General features: G+C 37.6%; 1 protein-coding gene across 2 annotated transcripts in view; it reads left to right on the top strand.

Moving 5' to 3' along the window:
- Nucleotides 1-17,289, top strand: part of wnd (wallenda) — a 314,722-nt gene that overhangs the window by 291,180 nt on the left and 6,253 nt on the right. For both annotated transcript variants that reach the window (XM_067147300.2, XM_067147299.2), the window contains exons 8-10: nt 1,860-2,007; nt 10,286-10,456; nt 12,397-13,004. In XM_067147300.2, coding sequence (XP_067003401.2) covers nt 1,860-2,007; nt 10,286-10,456; nt 12,397-13,004 — 927 coding nt within the window. The remainder of the gene's footprint in view (nt 1-1,859; nt 2,008-10,285; nt 10,457-12,396; nt 13,005-17,289) is intronic.

The raw sequence follows: 17,289 nt of genomic DNA, 5'->3' as shown, positions 1-17,289 counted from the left end.
CCTCTTCAACCTGGACATTATACTTTCTCCAACAATCTTAACACAGGGTGGTCGGAAACAACATGAACCATGTATAAGAGCTGTAGAAGGTTAGTCATACTGATAAATTACTGAAAAAAAAAAATTAAATATCATGCGCCATTGTCATTTTATCAGCTGAAGAAATTAGCCTTTCAGATCGCTTCGCGGTAGACTTAAGATGGGCTTTGTGAGGGAGTGTTGCTAAATCTGCATGTGGGTTATGACCAGCTTGAGAGCTCCAATAGAAGAAATAAACTTCTCCAGGGGAGGGACTTGAACAAGGACCTCCCTGCTGATAGGCTCAGCCCACAGCAAGCAAGCTAAGGTGGCTTTGGCTGAAACCCACGGTGTGTTAGTGTTTGATGCTCACTTCAAGGCACGGCTCTCAAGCCCGACCAAACCACCTGCAACACCGCCTCGTAAAGCCCATTTGAATTCATGCACGAACCGATCTGAACGGCTAACTTCAGCAGCTGATAAAATGACAACGGCGCGAGATATCGACGTAATTTTTTCAAATTACTTACCAGTATGAACAGTGCTGTAATGCTCATATAATCGGTTCACATTGTTTCTGACAACTCTGTATAGCCTAATCTGAATACTTAATATAATCTAAATACCTCTGCTTTTTGTAAATCCTTGCATATACACTCCCCTTGTTCATTAGTGATCCCTGAAATATCTTTCCTTCTGCCTTAAAATATCTATATATGTCCATTGCTCCTCAAAATTCATATGGCTGCCAATTATGTTTGCCATCATGTTATCCTTAGCTGATTTTTTTGCTGAATTCAATTTTCTAGTGAGTTCCTTAAATCTCTCCTTACTCCTGCAACGATTCCTAACTGCATTTCTTTCCAATCTTCATTTCCTTCTTAATCTCTTTATTTTCCTGTTATAATATAATGGGTCCTTACTGTTCCTTATCACTTTTAAAGGTACATATCTGTTTTCACACTCCTCAACAATTGTTTTAAACCCATCCCATACACTGTTTACATCTTTATTTACCATTTTCCAGTGATCATAATTGCTTTTTAAAAATTTTCCCATTCCCCTCTTATTAGCCATATGGTATTGCCTAATAGTCCGACTTTTACAACATTTCTTTCTATCATCAGTTTCACTATAGAGTTCATCTGGTTTTATCAGCACCACTTCTAGAATATATTTCCCTCTAGTTGGTTCCATCATTTTCTGATTCAGCTATCCTTCTCAGTTTAACTTATTCACCATTTGTTGGTCACGTTTCCTGATATTCGCATTACTTTCTCAGTTACCATTTTGTAAATCAAGATCATGCACTGTAATTGTATTCCTTTGTGTGTCGTTCCTCATATAGCTGATTATCTTACCAAATAATTCAGCGTCGGCGTCACCCCTTTAAATTCTGTACACCCCTTATTTTCCTATCACCTGGATCTATCACTTTGTGAAGTGTGTTAATTATTGAATGTATTATCTCCATTGAACACTTTCAGTCAGACTGTTACAATCGATTGTGGTCTGGAAAGAATTTGAATTTGTGATGTATTGTTTCACTTTCAGTGACTAAAATAAGGAAAAGATAATGCTAGTTAAAACATATTTCTTAGCTATTTAAAACATTGGAGGTACTGTACTTACAGAGTGTGACTTCTTGTCTAATTCAAATTCCAGAAACGACGGGCCTTACCCGTGCCCTGAGGTGAATGTTTAAATGGTGAAATACAGTAAAGAAATATCACTTACTTAAGAACATAGACATTTCAAAGAATTATAAAAATACATGTCATTTTCTTATGAAGTCTGTGCCATTTTGTGTTGAGATAACAAATTGATTGTATGTGTTTCAGACGGGAGAAACAAGTTGGTATCATTCATACTACCCTCAAGCCGCAGAGGCAGCTATTGAAGAAGAAGAGACCTTTCAATCACTCCACTCCTACATCACCTGAGCAGCAGACTACTAGTCCCGAGTCTCCACAGAACTGGACTCATGGGGTATGTGAAGAAATGTGTGAAACTCATCGTTTGAACTAATTTTAAGGGGAAGTACTTTTCCAAGAAAGAAAAATGTGGGAGATGAAAAACTGTTACGAGTTGGAAATTGCTCTCATTTTCATAAAGTTTGAGAACAAGTGAAAAACAGTTCCTTCAACTTCTATCAAGATGATGTGAAGATTGCTGTGCAGTACTGCATTTCTTGTATTTTCTAATAATTCTCAAACTAATCAACAGATAGGGACACAAATCAAGAGTATCAAAGAGAAAAAACAAGTGAACATATTCACAAGCAACCCAAACCCGGGATCTGGTTGTGCATGAGAACGTACAATGCGGAAAACATATCACCGACCTATGGTGATGATGATGAGTAGGGCTCGGATGTTTAGGAAAAGTCATGTTTTTTCTTTGTCTCTATTTTCTGGCCTGATTGGATTTTGGTGCAAATCAGGTGATTATCGTCACAATTAAGTGATTTTTATTTGTCATATAAGTGCATATTTTGGCCATTTCTTATCATATGGTCATATTTTGAGCTAATTTCGTAGAAAGGTCATATTTCAGTCATATTTCAGCAGTTTGGCAACAGCTGTAGCTGTGCAAAATCGTTGTGAACTTTCCAAATGAGAAACTAGTATTCACAAAACTGCTTTTCCATATCACATCTGTAGTTAATGCAAGTGGAATACCCTGCCTCTTCTATCAAGATTGCACAGGAATTGTTTTCCTGCAGTTTGTCAGAAAGTCTGGCATATATTAAGTCTAACTTTGGAATTATATCGAGTGCAATTACTCGTTTAGAAGCTGCTAGCTTAGAAATTCATGCAAGTATTGAAATTGTGAGAAGTGTTGAACTTTCAGCACAACAATTACATGGAACTGTTGTCGTCAGTGTAAAATGGAAACTTTAAAATGCGCTTAATCGAAGTGGCACTTTTCGCTGTGTGTGCAAGATAAATAATGTTCTTAGAGGAGAAGGCACCAGTACATTTCAAGATGAGTGCATACTTGACAGCCGTGATTTAATATTATTTAAATATGCACCAATAACGTCTTGAGACGTAGAAAGGAGCTTCTCTTCTTACAAGAATGCGTTAAGTGATAATCGGAGGTCTTTCGTGCCTGATGCTTTGAAGATGAATCTTGTCATACACTTCAGTACCATCCGCGGAGAAGAATGAAAAAGTTCTGTGAGTTTGCACTATTTGCTCTGCCGCCATACCATAATGTATCGAAAGACATCTACTTAATTCATTTCGTTTTGCTCAATTTAAACTTACGCATTTGAGTAATATTAATGTAATCTGGGCTTAAACGTTCCAAAATATTTTTTATAAAATTGATTTTTTGCTTTACGTCGCACTGACACATATAGATCTTATGGGGATGGAGGGACAGGAAAGACCTGGGAATGGGAAGGAAGCGGCCATGGCCTTAATTAAGGTACAGCCTGGTGTGAAAATGGGAAACCACGGAAAACCACCTTCAGGGCTGCCAGCAGTGGGGTTCAAACCCACTATCTCCCGGATGCAAGCTCACAGCTGTGCGCTCCTAACCGCACGGCCAACTCGCCCGGAAAAATTGATTTCTAGTTTTCTCGTATTTCAAACCACCGATGAAGGGTGTAAATGTGTTTTGGCTTTTAAAATATTGTGTGATCTGATAATCTTAGCAAACTTAGTACTTTATAGGTATCTATTCAAAAATGTTTGATAAGTAAATCGAGGACAATAGACTGTGAATAACTGCTAAAAATGTATATTCAGAAAATTAATATGAAAGTAAGAATAAAGAATTTAGTTAAGAAATATGTATCAAAGGAATTGCCGTTTCGATTTATCACTTATTTTAAAATGGCCAGATTTACACCTCGATACTGAGCAGACCTCTTTCTCTTCCATGCGACAGTCTGAGTGAGAGTCTCATCCTTTCATGTACAGCGAGGTGGCTGCTGATTGGGCACAGGGGAACCAACCCCTAAATCAGCATTACTTGACAATAGTTCAAGCATTAGCTCCTAGGGCACACACAACACAGTATGAAAGGTAGCCTATTAGCAGACTGAGTATCAGGACAAAACGTGTTATGGGATGTGACGGTTCTTTGCACGGCCCTAGTAAAGGTTGGGGATGGTCTGCTATGTGTTAACCATCTAAATCAGTGTGTTGTAAACACATAAGATAGGTAACTTAAAGGGTCCACCTTTTCAATACAAATAAATGTTATAATATTTATTTACAACATATTTTTACTTGGAACTAGTTTCAGCACTATTTAGCGTCATCTTCAGCCAAAATGTGAGAAATAGGCGTATACATGTAGACATGTACATTACACAGAATGTTACAGCATTATGATTAAATAAGAGTAAAAGAGACATAAAATAGTGAATTACAAAGTCAGAAATTGTTAGTCATCAAAATGGTCCATGAAGGGTGAATCGAAACTGTACCAACATGAGTTAGGACTCAAAAACATAATCCTCCAAAAAACATACAACACAACAAAACCACACAGAAGTTCGAGATGAACTTGGCATTGAAGATTCAAATTTTTCAGACACACTTCCATTAAATGTCGCCTGTCACAAGTGTTCACAATTAAGTATTTATTATTTTCCACCTAGTCGATACAATGATTGCTTAAGGCAATTTAATCGTTAAAAGTGGTACATGTTTCGTATTTTATCAACATCTTCAGCCACATAACACTGTTTAGATGAAAAATATATAAAATTGACAAAGTAATGCTTAAGAGGAAGTATCCTTAAAATTAACATAAGATTGACAACATTAAAACAAACAAAAACTCAAGAGAAAATATATAAATTATTACTACAATTGAAAGCAGTTGTCAAGGAAACACTTGTACAATATTCTATAGAGAGTATGTCCTAAATGAATATTCTTTTCTTAATAATTCATGAAAAAAGGTCAAATTATAAATTATACAGATTATAGGTAATTGTGGCTGAAGATGTTGATAAAATACAAAACATGTACCACTTTTAACCATTAAATTGCCGTAAGCAATCATTGTATCGACTAGGTGGAAAATAATAAATACTTAATTGTGAATCTATTGAAGTGCGATACGGACCATGAAACTTATTTTATGTAATGTCACAAGTGTAGTATAAGCAGAAGTTAGGATTCAACAAACACAATTGTCTCAAAATGCACATAACATTTTAAAAAACTTAGGATTGAGATGAACTTGACAGTTAAGGATTCAAATTTGTAGTCACTTTTTCACTAAGTGTCAATTCAAAACAGGCTGCGAAGGGTGAAATAAAGTTGTACAAGCACGGGACTCGATAAACGCAATCTTTTGAAATACATGTAACACAATATGAACTTTGTGTAAGCTCGAGATGAGCTTGGCACTGAAAGATTTGTGTTCACTTATTCATTAAATGTCACTGGTGCAAGTGTAGTACAAACATGAGTTAGGATTCAACAGAAACAATCTTCTCAAAATTGCACACATTAAAACTTAGGTTCAAGATGAACTTGGCAGTTACCTATCTTACGTTCTCAGTTCAATACGGACAAAAAATGAAATTCTTAGATTTAAATGTTATAAGCACACTCGCTTTCTCAATGTTCAGGCATAGTTCAAATGAAACTACATCATGTAAAACTACCTTTCTAACTGCAATTTTGGTAATGGACACAGAATATCAAGTGTTCCTGTCCCGAGAGTCACTTGCTGACGACAGTCATGCAGAAAGCAGTTGAAAGTAGTCCATTGAGGTAATTTATTTACTGTTCTCAAGTCAGTTAAATGCAACAAAAAATCTGCTGTCACAAATTTCATCTGTAGCAAGGTGACTTGAGCAAGTGGCTGTGTGGCATTTGGGAGATAGTAGGTTCGAACCCCTCTGTTGACAGCCCTGAAGATGTTTTTCTGTGATTTCCCATTTTCACACCAAGCAAATGCTGGTTCGGCACCTTAATTAGGCCACGGCCACTCCTAGACCTATCCCATCATCAATGTAAGACCTATCTGTGTTGGTGCAACATAAAGTAAATTGTAGGAAAACCGGGCGAGTTGGCTGTGCGCGTAGAGGCGTGTGGCTGTGAGCTTGCATCCGGGAGATAGTAGGTTCAAATCCCACTATCGGCAGCCCTGAAAATGGTTTTCCGTGGTTTCCCATTTTCACACCAGGCAAAAACACCTTAATTAAGGCCACGGCCGATTCCTTCCAACTCCTAGGCCTTTCCTATCCCATCGTCGCCATAAGACCTATCTGTGTCGGTGCGACGTAAAGCCCCAAGCAAAAAAAATTGTAGGAAAAAAGAAGATTGTAGCTAGGTGACTACACGGTTTTGAAATCACCAGAATTCATCTACAATAGTATGATTTGGACAAGATAAACAAATTCATATACAAATGTTTTTGATAGATAATAAATAGGGCAAGGGATTTAATAACCAATAATTTGCTAGTAAATGCCAAATAAGAAATGCATTTATGGCCTAAAAATAGTAGAAAAAATACATATTTTTAAAAAAGAATGAGCAAGAACATTATCTAAATGTATTACTCTGTTACTCTAAAAAGTTATTTTCCTACTAAATAGGTAATTACATGAATTACAAGTATTATGAAGTTTTAAAATTACATTTCGAGTTTCAGTTGTCCCTATCAAATACCGTATATATATGATATTGTATACGTTTTTGGGCTTGTGCCGTGTCAAGAAAATAAGGTGAAATTCTTAACGTTTCGCAGAAAAACTGTGCTCTGCGTCCTCAGAAGAATTCTCGACTGTCCACGAGAAAGGCTTCTTAAACAATGACACTTCTGAATTTGGAACGTTATAATAGAAGTAGAAGTGGATATGGTACATTCATTCACCACTAGATGTACCCCAGGACGTGGCACAACGCTAGCGTTCGAAGCGGAAGCTGACCGAACCATCACAATCAGACTAAGCAGTTCACATAACGTGTTTGCGTAACATATGACAGGTGTAAGATATAGACATAAGCCTGGAATGAAACATCTGGCAACGAGGAACGTACAAATTTGGAAAACACTGAAACGAAATAACAATAGTGAAGGGGCAGGAAAGGAAACTATCTACGTAAATTCTTTATGGCTGGCAACCAGGTATTTCTTAATTGATAGCCGGTGTCCCTGTTGAAATTGTTAGGATTTCTATGTATTTCCACAGCTTCAACTCCTCAACTTTAATGCAGATTTTCATTACATTCCATTCCCCCATTTTCTCGTGGCTTGACATTGATTTGGACTTAGCAACAGAAATCAAAATTCATGAAAATCTCTGTTATCATAGCCAGTACAGTAAAAATGTTTAAGACATAAATGATCAGAAATTTAATTCTATATAACTTTAGTTATGTAGAATTTATCGATAGGACCACTAATAACATAAATATTTGAGAATTTAATGTTAGACCTTCCCCTAAACTACCATTTTACTTTCATTGTGAATAAAATTATTTATAGCCTGGATTGTAGTTCTTCATTCCTCGACTTTGCATACTGATTTTCATTAAATTCTCTTCAGCCACTTTCTCGTGATGCCCATATAAGTTACACAGATAGACAGACATGACAGACAGACAGACAGACAGACATGACAGAATATTAAAAAGGGCATTTCCTTGTGACTATGGACACAACCAATACTGAAATACCATTCTTTTTAAATTCCAAGCAATGTACAGACAAAACTCATATTTTCTATCGATCACAATTAGTTTTTAAAAACTCCCTCATGCATTCCTTTTCAACCACATGCAAGTATTGATTCAACCTTCATAGAAGAATGATGCAAAATCATTATATGCTTCGCTCTAATGATTATCTTTATTGGCACGGGACCTTGATATTGAGGAATGTGATAGCTGAGTGGCATTGTCCTGGTCTTCTGATCAGGGTAGAAGGAAGCTGTTTGAATCTTGGTCATTACATCATGGATTCTTGTGGTTTGGTATTATTGTCTTATACCCCCCTTTGCGCGAACTGAGTCCTACAAACTAGGTTTCTTTGCTCGTTCAGCACGGCTTTGGAACGATCTACCTGCCAACATTAAATGTAGAAATGTAAATATAGTTAAATGTTATGTTAGGAAGCACATACGGTGAGAAAATGCATGTGAATATGTGGAAGAATGAATGAGGGAGTGAAAGGTTGTATAAATGAGAAATATTATATTAGCCTATACTTTGTTACTTTACCTGTAAATAGTGTATATGACTGTTTTACTTTAGGATTTAGGTAATTATTTCAAAGGTCAGGGGGCACCACGTGTAGGGGGGCTTGTCCTTTTCCCCTGGCCTTCCATAGATACTGTAAAGGTTTATGGTAAATAAATAAATAATGAATGAATGAATGAATGAATGAATGAATGAAAAGAGGTTATATGGCTATGATCACAAAATCAACAGTTTCGTAAAACTACAAGCTGGTTGTTGTTGGTAACCTCAAGAAAAAACATTCTCCACCTATGTTCGCATGATGTATGTACTGAGCTGAGTCTCTCACCTGAAGGCTGTTAGCTGTGGGTAGGTGTATATGAGTTAATAAGATGTGACCACTGCTGTAATGTTTATACACACTATGCTTGTCCTCTCCTTGTTATAATCCTAGGCATATAGGTGCTCTATTGAAAGCAAAGTTTTACTCTGGATATCAGATCTAGCATGAAGGTAAAAATACATTAGAGACTTGGTTCAAAAATAAATTTATGGATGACTTGAATCATCTTTCCTTTAGGAATTAAGCTTATGTTTAATTATCTTACACAGCAAAGCAAAGTCATCTACTACAGGCCATGAAGGCCCTGAGAAAAGTGAAAGGTAAAGGCTTCCACTATCTGTAACCTCGTCACTTGGTGAGGTAGAGTGGTTAGCTGTATGCCCAGCTGCCCTTTGCCCCAGGAATTAACCTGGTACTAATTTTTGGTGTAGGCTGAGTGAACCTCAGGGCCATGTGCACCTCCGGAAGTGGAAGTGTCTTCCGGGTGAACCGAGCATGCCTTTAGCACCTCGGCCAGGCAGTCCTGTCATCTTACATAGCTTTGTAAGCTATATACTGAATAGTTACTCAACCATCATTGATGTTTTAGACAACTAATCATAACTTATTACTTTAGATTATTCAAATTGGTATGCAACACTATGTAAACATCTTCAGTTCTGCATATAGTCACTTACATTCCTATCCTGAAATGTTGTTCTGTTCATTTTTAAGTTTCTCAGCAGGAAGATTTTCAGTTATAAGGAAATCGTGACCTGATTTAGAATGGTGCATGGATTTTATGCTACAACACACCTAACCCAAAATAATTTCCATCCCTGCATTACAAGCTATAAAAGCTGCTTCATTGGATCTGTGGTAGTGTCTGACTCATGATCCCATATTCGTGGGTTCAATCCCGGTTGAGGTAGCCACACTTGGCGTTGCCCGAAAATGTTAAATCAACTCGGCCATAATATCGGTTCCAGTAGAATTTCTCTTTCATTGTAGCAGCACAATTGGAATGCTAAAATTTCAAGGCAGACCACCTAGATGGCACCACACCATGGTAGCCAAGGCCAGATTATTATTATTATTATTATTATTATTATTATTATTATTATTATTATTATTATTATTATTATTCAGGAAACAGATGGAGATCTAAGCACATATGAATAGAGCACAGACTATAGAGAGAAAGAGCGTACATTTATTTGTGAGATAATTAACTGTAGATAACTCTTGTAAATATTAATGACTATGGAAATATTATAAACTGTATAATACCTAGCATGTAGTTTATTCAAGGAGATAGAGAGACAAATATGTACTGTAAGTGAGGCTTGCCTTTTCTTCATCTTCCATTCTTTAATTGTATCACAATATTTTATAAATACATGATAATAAATATAATGAACTCTGAAATAGAGTGATTTGATGAGGCAAGTATCATAGAAATAACAGTAAAAATGTCAAAGTATATCCATTTTTGATCTGTGTGTGAATTATGCAAGTTTATCTTTTCCCTTGTAGTGTTTTAGCTGTCCTCCATTACTCCCTTCAGAAAATTTATTCCTTTAAGTTCATGTTCATGACCGACTTGTTCTGATGTTGCAAACTTTTAAATGTAAATCTATTTCTTCACCCTGTAGAGTTTTCTCTTCTTTTGTTACCAGTTTCTCTCTTCAGAGAAGTTATCCCTTTAAGATCATGTTTGTGACTTGTGACTTGTTCTGAAATTGCAGGCTTTTAAATATAAATCTGTTTCTCCACTCTATAGAGTCCAGTAACTCTGGTGGTTAAAGATGTCTCCCAAGCCAAATCCATTGTCACTTGCGGGGTAGGGAGTGATCGGCTTCTGAGGCAGAGGAGAGTTCGTCACAGGCGGGTTGGCTCTGGTAGTGGTAATAGCCCAGCTTTGTCCAAAGCTAGTCCCAGTCGCGACAGGAAGGTAAGATAATCTACTTGTTAAAATTTAATAATGTATAGGGAGCCATAAAACCAGTTTTATCTCAAAAAATATGAGATACATCAGTTTAGAAAAGTGTACAAAAAAGACAACCAAAATGAAGTAAATTAATATAATCTTAAATAAGAAAATATGCTGTTGTTGATGATGGGTCCCGAATTACACTGAGAGTTATTTCTGTTATGGTAAGCAGGTTGTGGGATATAAGAAGTGGCAGGACATAGGGGTGCATAGAGGTGTACAAGATAATAAAAGCGGCTAAGAAATTTGAATTGATATATTAAGCCTGAAAACTATTTCCTTTAAATGTTCATTTTTTTAACAATACAAAAACAATAAAGATTTAATAATATAATAAATGATTATGTTTTTACAATTTGTTTTCCATCGCACCGACACACATAGGTCTTATGGCGATGATGGGATAGAAAAGGCCTAGGAGTGGGAAGGAAGCAACTGTTGCCTTAATTAAGGTACAACCCCAGCATTCGCCTGGTGTGAAAATGGGAAACCACAGAAAACCATCTTCAGGTCTGCCGACAGCAGGGTTCGAACCCACTATATCTGGATGCAAGCTCGCAGCCTTGCGCCCCTAACCGCACGGCCAACTCACCCAGTAATAAATGAATGAGGTAACAATTAACAGTAGGCTTAGAAAGATTAGGGACAATAAATTCTTTAAGGGGATAACAAATGCTGAGTACTAGAAAATAATTATTAAGTAAACTGTGACTAGGGAGAAGAGAAAATGACAGTTAAAAATATTTAAAGTACCGGTAGGTTAAATTTTTAATAAGCCTAGTCTCAGTGAAAGAAAAATAAGGACTGAGCTCGCTAGCTGCAGTCGCTTAAGTGCGATCAGTATCCAGTATTCGGGAGATAGTGGGTTTGCACCCCGCTGTCGGCAGCCCTGAAGATGGTTTTCCGTGGTTTCCCATTTTCACACCAGGCAAATACTGGGGCTGTACCTTAATTAAGGCCACGGCCGTTTCTTTCCCAGTCCTAGCCCTTTCCTGTCCCATTGTCGCCATAAGACCTATCTGTGTCGGTGCGACATAAAGCCAATAGCAACAGAAAAAAAGAAGCGAAATGAGGGTCAACACTTGTACATCCTTGTGACGTTAATAGCCAGATACTGGCATCTAGATTAGTCCTGTAAGACAAAAAGAACTAGCTGGATAACACGTTAGATAGCTTACATGATTGAAATTTAGAAAGAAAATGTGAAGATTGTATACCCTAATGTTTACATATAAGAACCTTTAAAAACATCTCCGTCCACCAACAGAGTTTTCATTACAATCTTACATGCTGAGAAACTCGTGACTACCTTTGCCCAGAGAGGTCTTGATTTCATGAGGAGAGAAACAAGAAGACCATGACAAGGCAACTGAGTGATCCTTTCCTGTACAGCGAGTTGGCTGTTAATTGGGCACAGTAATTGCCAACTTAGATGTTCAAGAGGGGGAACAAACCCCTAAATCGACATTACTCCACAATAGTTCAAGTATTAGCTCCTAGGGCACACAGAACACAGTATGAAAGGTAGCCTATTAGCAGACTGATTATCAGGACAAAAAGTAACGTTAGTAGAAGCAAGTTTAATGGTTACCCGCTAGATGGAGGAGGCCTCTGCCACACGTCACATTTTCAATCATATCTTCATCTCATATTTTCTCCATAATCAACTGCATCAAGATCAAGATGGGGTATGCATCAGTAAACCATCAAACAGCTTAACTACCAACTGATGAATAGCTGAATTATATTTGTGTTTATGATTCATAATTTAGGTTATCTTTGGTTAATATAAACTATAATAATTTATATTGTTAAAGATCTTCTACCGTTCTTGCATCTGACTTCCCTTTAGCTGTGTTCTTTCTTGAAACTAAAGCATCTTTGTGTTATTTTGCCACCAGAGTGATCCACTGCAGCACATCCTGGTGGATAATGAAACTCAGACAGAAATGATGGACATTAGTGAGACCGAAACAAGTCCAAATCCATATTATGCATCACGTCAGTTGCATTTTGTTTTGCCACAGTCAGATCCTGTACCTCAAGAATCAAAATTGTCTGATGCTGAGAGTCTCAACGGTAATAGCCAATGTCCTGACCCTGAACCTAATTGTAATGTGAGGCTTACATGCAGTGATGACGATCATTTAGAAACATTAGGGAGAAAAGTGAGTGAAATGCTGAACGGGAATAGGATACCTAACCCAACAGACATTGTAGACGCTGCCGACAATGGAAACGAGGATGACGATGGGATCGTGAATAGCCTCTGCGGTGAAGAGACTCTCGCTCTGAGATTGTCGCATGGAAGCAGAAAGAGGTCTGCTCAGTATCGCGGTGTTGTTGTGTCTGGAGTGACTGTACAGCCAGTAGCAGACTTGAGGCTGCATGGGGCTGACAGTTCGGAAACTCTGGACTCTCAGGACTCGGGCAGGGACAACATGTGCGAAGAGAGCTGGAGTGAGGAAGAGGGTGAGACTGGAGGCACGTACAACCTGCACAGGAGGAGGTAAGCTCACTGCTCTTTCTAGCTTGTCACAGATTATATTAACACTACTTCTTTTTCAGGTATATACTCATCATCATGAACTACTAAAGATTACCCCTTGTTGCTGTAACTAATCTTTCCTATTCCCTGCTGCTATCTTCAGTTCTTGGAAACTCTTTTAAACCCATCCTGCTCTTTACTTCATCATGTACTTTACTCTTGGTCTTCCTCTTCCTTTCTTTCTCAGGGTCTTTCCCTTCATTATTGCTTCCAAAAATGAGCGGTGTCTTAATATGTAGTCTACAAACTTAATTTTCCTCTTTTCTGTTTTTTCCAAAAAAGTCCTTTGTTCTGTTTGCCTATTGTCCAACTCCTGCAGCTGAATAATAAAGTACTCCAAATAAATGTTTTAGCAAATCATTTTCTAATTTCGATATCCATATATCTGCTTGTTAGTATGTTGTATTTGTTGTTGAAGGCTTTCATTGTAAATATTATCTTTCTCCCAACTTCATTCGTACTTCTGTTCCCTTACCCTTTTGAAACCCTGTATACAGTATTTGTTGGTTTGAAACTGCATTGGGGCTGGGAATATTTTGATGGAAATATAGTGATGCTTCACATGATGAAAAATTTCTTACTTACAAGAGCATTAAGGATTTAAATATACATGAAAACAAACGCCATTCACACCAAAAACTGCTGAATGAGAAATACATTAAATACATTTTATTTTATTAGCATCACGGTCAATACTCAATCCACCTGTTGAGCTTTCTCTTTGATTTCTACATCAATTTCTTCATCAAGAGTATTACTCATACTATTACTAATACCACTACTAATTTCACTGAAATAATTACTTTCCTAATCATCAAAACCTTCTAAAAGGGGTTATATATTGGTAAGTTCCAGTCGTTTATTGGCAACCATCTTGTTTACGAGTGAATCTCAAAGTCTAGGGATAGCTCACTTCAAATTAATATTACCAAATACACTATCGATATATATTGGCAAAGAGCATATAACATTGGAAAAGAAGAGTCCCTACACAAATCACAAATGTAACTCACTCTGCCATCCGTTGAGGAAAAGTTGAAATACGTAGTAAAGTGAGACAACAGAACAGTTCCGTGGTCTAGCATTTTGTTGACCAAGATGCTCGCCTTGGGCCCAATGAGTTAGTGTTCAAGCTTCCAAGATAACAAAATGTCTTCACCTGACCTATTCCCTCCCACTCCTTTCAGTTCTTCGTAACCCTTGAAATCCATCCTGCTCTTTATGTCATCCATGTAATTTTTTATTGGTCTTTCTCTTCTGTTATTTCCCAGAATCTAGTGTTTCAGAAATTTGTATCTTGTGTTTGACAGACTGAAAAACTTGAAGCTTATAATATGTTGATACTGAAAAGCATTACTGTACATAAATTAGCATAATATCAAAAGAGTACCGGTATATACAATTTAGAATTTTAAAGTAATGGAAAACAATAAACAAGTGTCAAATCAAATCGCATCTTTCTTTCTTTTTTTTTGTAAGTAAGTTGCTTTACGTCGCACCAACACAGATAGGTCTTATGGCGACGATGAGACAGGAAAGGGCTAGGAATGGGAAGGAAGCGGCCGTGGCTTTAATAGGGATGTATGGTACTAGCACCGATAGAGCGCACTGCTGTTTTACTGGGTAAGCGCAATGCGCTCTTCATTTGTCTCCTGCGTACTCATGCCGCTAAATATCCACAAATTTAAGTTGCTTAAATTGTTATTTTCGTGACTATGCCGAGCTGTTGCAGTGTTCCTCTTTGAAAATATCAGGGAAGCCCATTTTCGTTTCACCAGTTTCCACAAAATAAAGAAATGAGGAAGAAATGGTTACATGCTATTAGAAGGAAAAAATTTCGGTGAGAAGAATCTGACCGAAAGTATTAAAGGGTGTTCCCATTATTTTTAACCCGGTGACTTCACGAAAATTTTGTTGGGCAAGTGCGATTTACGGAGGGGAATAATTCCTATTTTCTACGGATAAACTGATTAGGCATTTTGATAACAACCACCGAATGTATGCGTTTGAATTTAAAGGTGAAAGAGCAAGATTAAAACCGGGCGCTGTCCCATCGCTTTTTCCGTCGACCACGAACACATCGAAAACAGTGAAGAGGCCATATACCAAAAATTTGCAGAGATAACCTCCCTTGAAGTACGGGAAGAAATCGTGAATATACCCGAAGAAGTGAATGTTACATTTGTGACTCCCATTTTCGAAGACACCAGCACTCAAGATATTCTACAGGTAATTTGGTTATTGAGCAAGCAATGCGTAATCGTGATGCCATATTGTTTTATACAGGACCAGCACTCAAGATATTCTACAGGTAATTTGGTTGTTGAGCAAGCAATGCGTAATCGTGATGCCATATTGCTTTATACAGGGTTTGTAGACGTCCAACATCGTAATTTGGTGTTTGCTGTTCTGGGAGAAAACAGGTATAATTTACAGATATTCCCTCCTGAACCCAGACTGTGTTTCTTCTTGACTGTTATGAAGCTTGAGGACAACAAATCTGACAAAGAACTAGGCCTTAAATTCGGAATCCATAAAACTACTGTTGGGAGAAATGTAATGTTTGGTTTAATTTCATGTACTGCCAATTTAAAGAGTTGAACATTTGGCCTGATAGAGAAAATATCCTTGAAAACAGCCCCCTTGCTTTTAGACAGAAATGTCCCTCGACTAGAGTTATAATGGGTGCAATTGAGATTATACATAGCAAAACTTGTTCCAAGTAATAATAATAATAATAATAATAATAATAATAATAATAATAATAATAATAATAATAATAATAATAATAATAATTGCTTTACGTCCCACTAACTACTTTTACGGTCTTCGGAGACGCCGAGGTGCCGGAATTTAGTCCCGCAGTTCTTTTACGTGCCAGTAAATCTACCGACACGAGGCTGTCGTATTTGAGCACCTTCAAATACCACCGGAGTGAGCCAGGATCGAACCTGCCAAGTTGGGGTTAGAAGGCCAGCGCCTTAATCGTCTGAGCCACTCAGGTCGGCACTTGTTCCAAGGGCAAACATTCCACTTTCATAGGGCTAACTGACCTCAACCGTTTGGTAGGGTGATGCTGAAAGGTTTATATATTTTGGCTGCATGTTTCTGAACACTGAATAATGCCAGTCTTGGGCAAGTGCTCTAATGCGTAGCTTACAGCAGCAATATGCTTACAACATGCCTTGGGGCCTGCTCCAGCAAAACGTTCACATTCCCCTCCTATAATATCACGAGGTAATCCTAAAATAAACTTCATATCATAGGTCTTATGTTTTGTGTACTCGGATTTCACAGCACTGCATTTTAGAATTTCAACCTTTTATAAACAAAACAAACTTTCCACTGAAAAGTCTGTATCCACCATAACACAATGATTTGTAGTTGGAAACAGGTATTCCATCTATTTCCGATTTTCTAAATGCGAAATAATCCATCAAATGCAAATTTGTGATAGTGATCTGCACTTTATGGCTGATGGTCAAATATTCAAAGGAACCGGCACTGGGAAACTCAAGAATATTTACATGCCTTTGGTGGTGTACAGAGGCTGTATCTGCAGTTTCATGTAAACCATCAACCTTAAAAAATACATGAATCGAAGTCTGTAAGCAAGGGGAGCAAGTGGATGTTTAAATATCTATTTATGATTTACGTCTTGTGGAGGTATATTTATATATTTATCAATGTACAATACTCAAGTAATTGTTATCTTAAGGAAAAGGCATGCTGACTCCTATCTAATTACCGCTGTACCGGTACTAATTCTTCCTTCCTCCCGCTAGTTTTAGTGTTTCTGGTCCGTAGCTCATTTTGCAGCTGTTCAAGGCTTAAACGCTGAAAATCGTCCGTAATATACCAGGGGATATACCTATACAATTAATTAATATAGTCGTGTAGTAAAACTAGAGAAGATACAATCGGCTTTAGCTCAGAAAAGTCGGTCACATTCTATACATTACTCGCAGCTGACTGGGATAAACATAAGACGATCGCCTTGCGCTTACCCAGTAGTACACGAGCGCTATCTGGCGCAAACTTTCTCTGCCTACATCCCTATTAAGGTACAGCCTAGTGTGCCTAGTGTGAAAATGAGAAACAACGGAAAACCATCTTCAGGGCTGTCGGCAGTGGGGTTCGAACCCACTACCTCCCAAATACTGGATACTGGCCGCACTTAAGCGACTGCAGCTATCAAGCTCTGTTGAATCACTCCAGGAAAAGGGACCTGTTATTGTGTTTATCA

This window comes from Anabrus simplex, chromosome 5 (genome assembly GCF_040414725.1).
Source record: "Anabrus simplex isolate iqAnaSimp1 chromosome 5, ASM4041472v1, whole genome shotgun sequence".
Lineage (NCBI taxonomy): Eukaryota > Metazoa > Arthropoda > Insecta > Orthoptera > Tettigoniidae > Anabrus > Anabrus simplex.
This window is presented reverse-complemented; position numbering and strand designations above follow the sequence as displayed.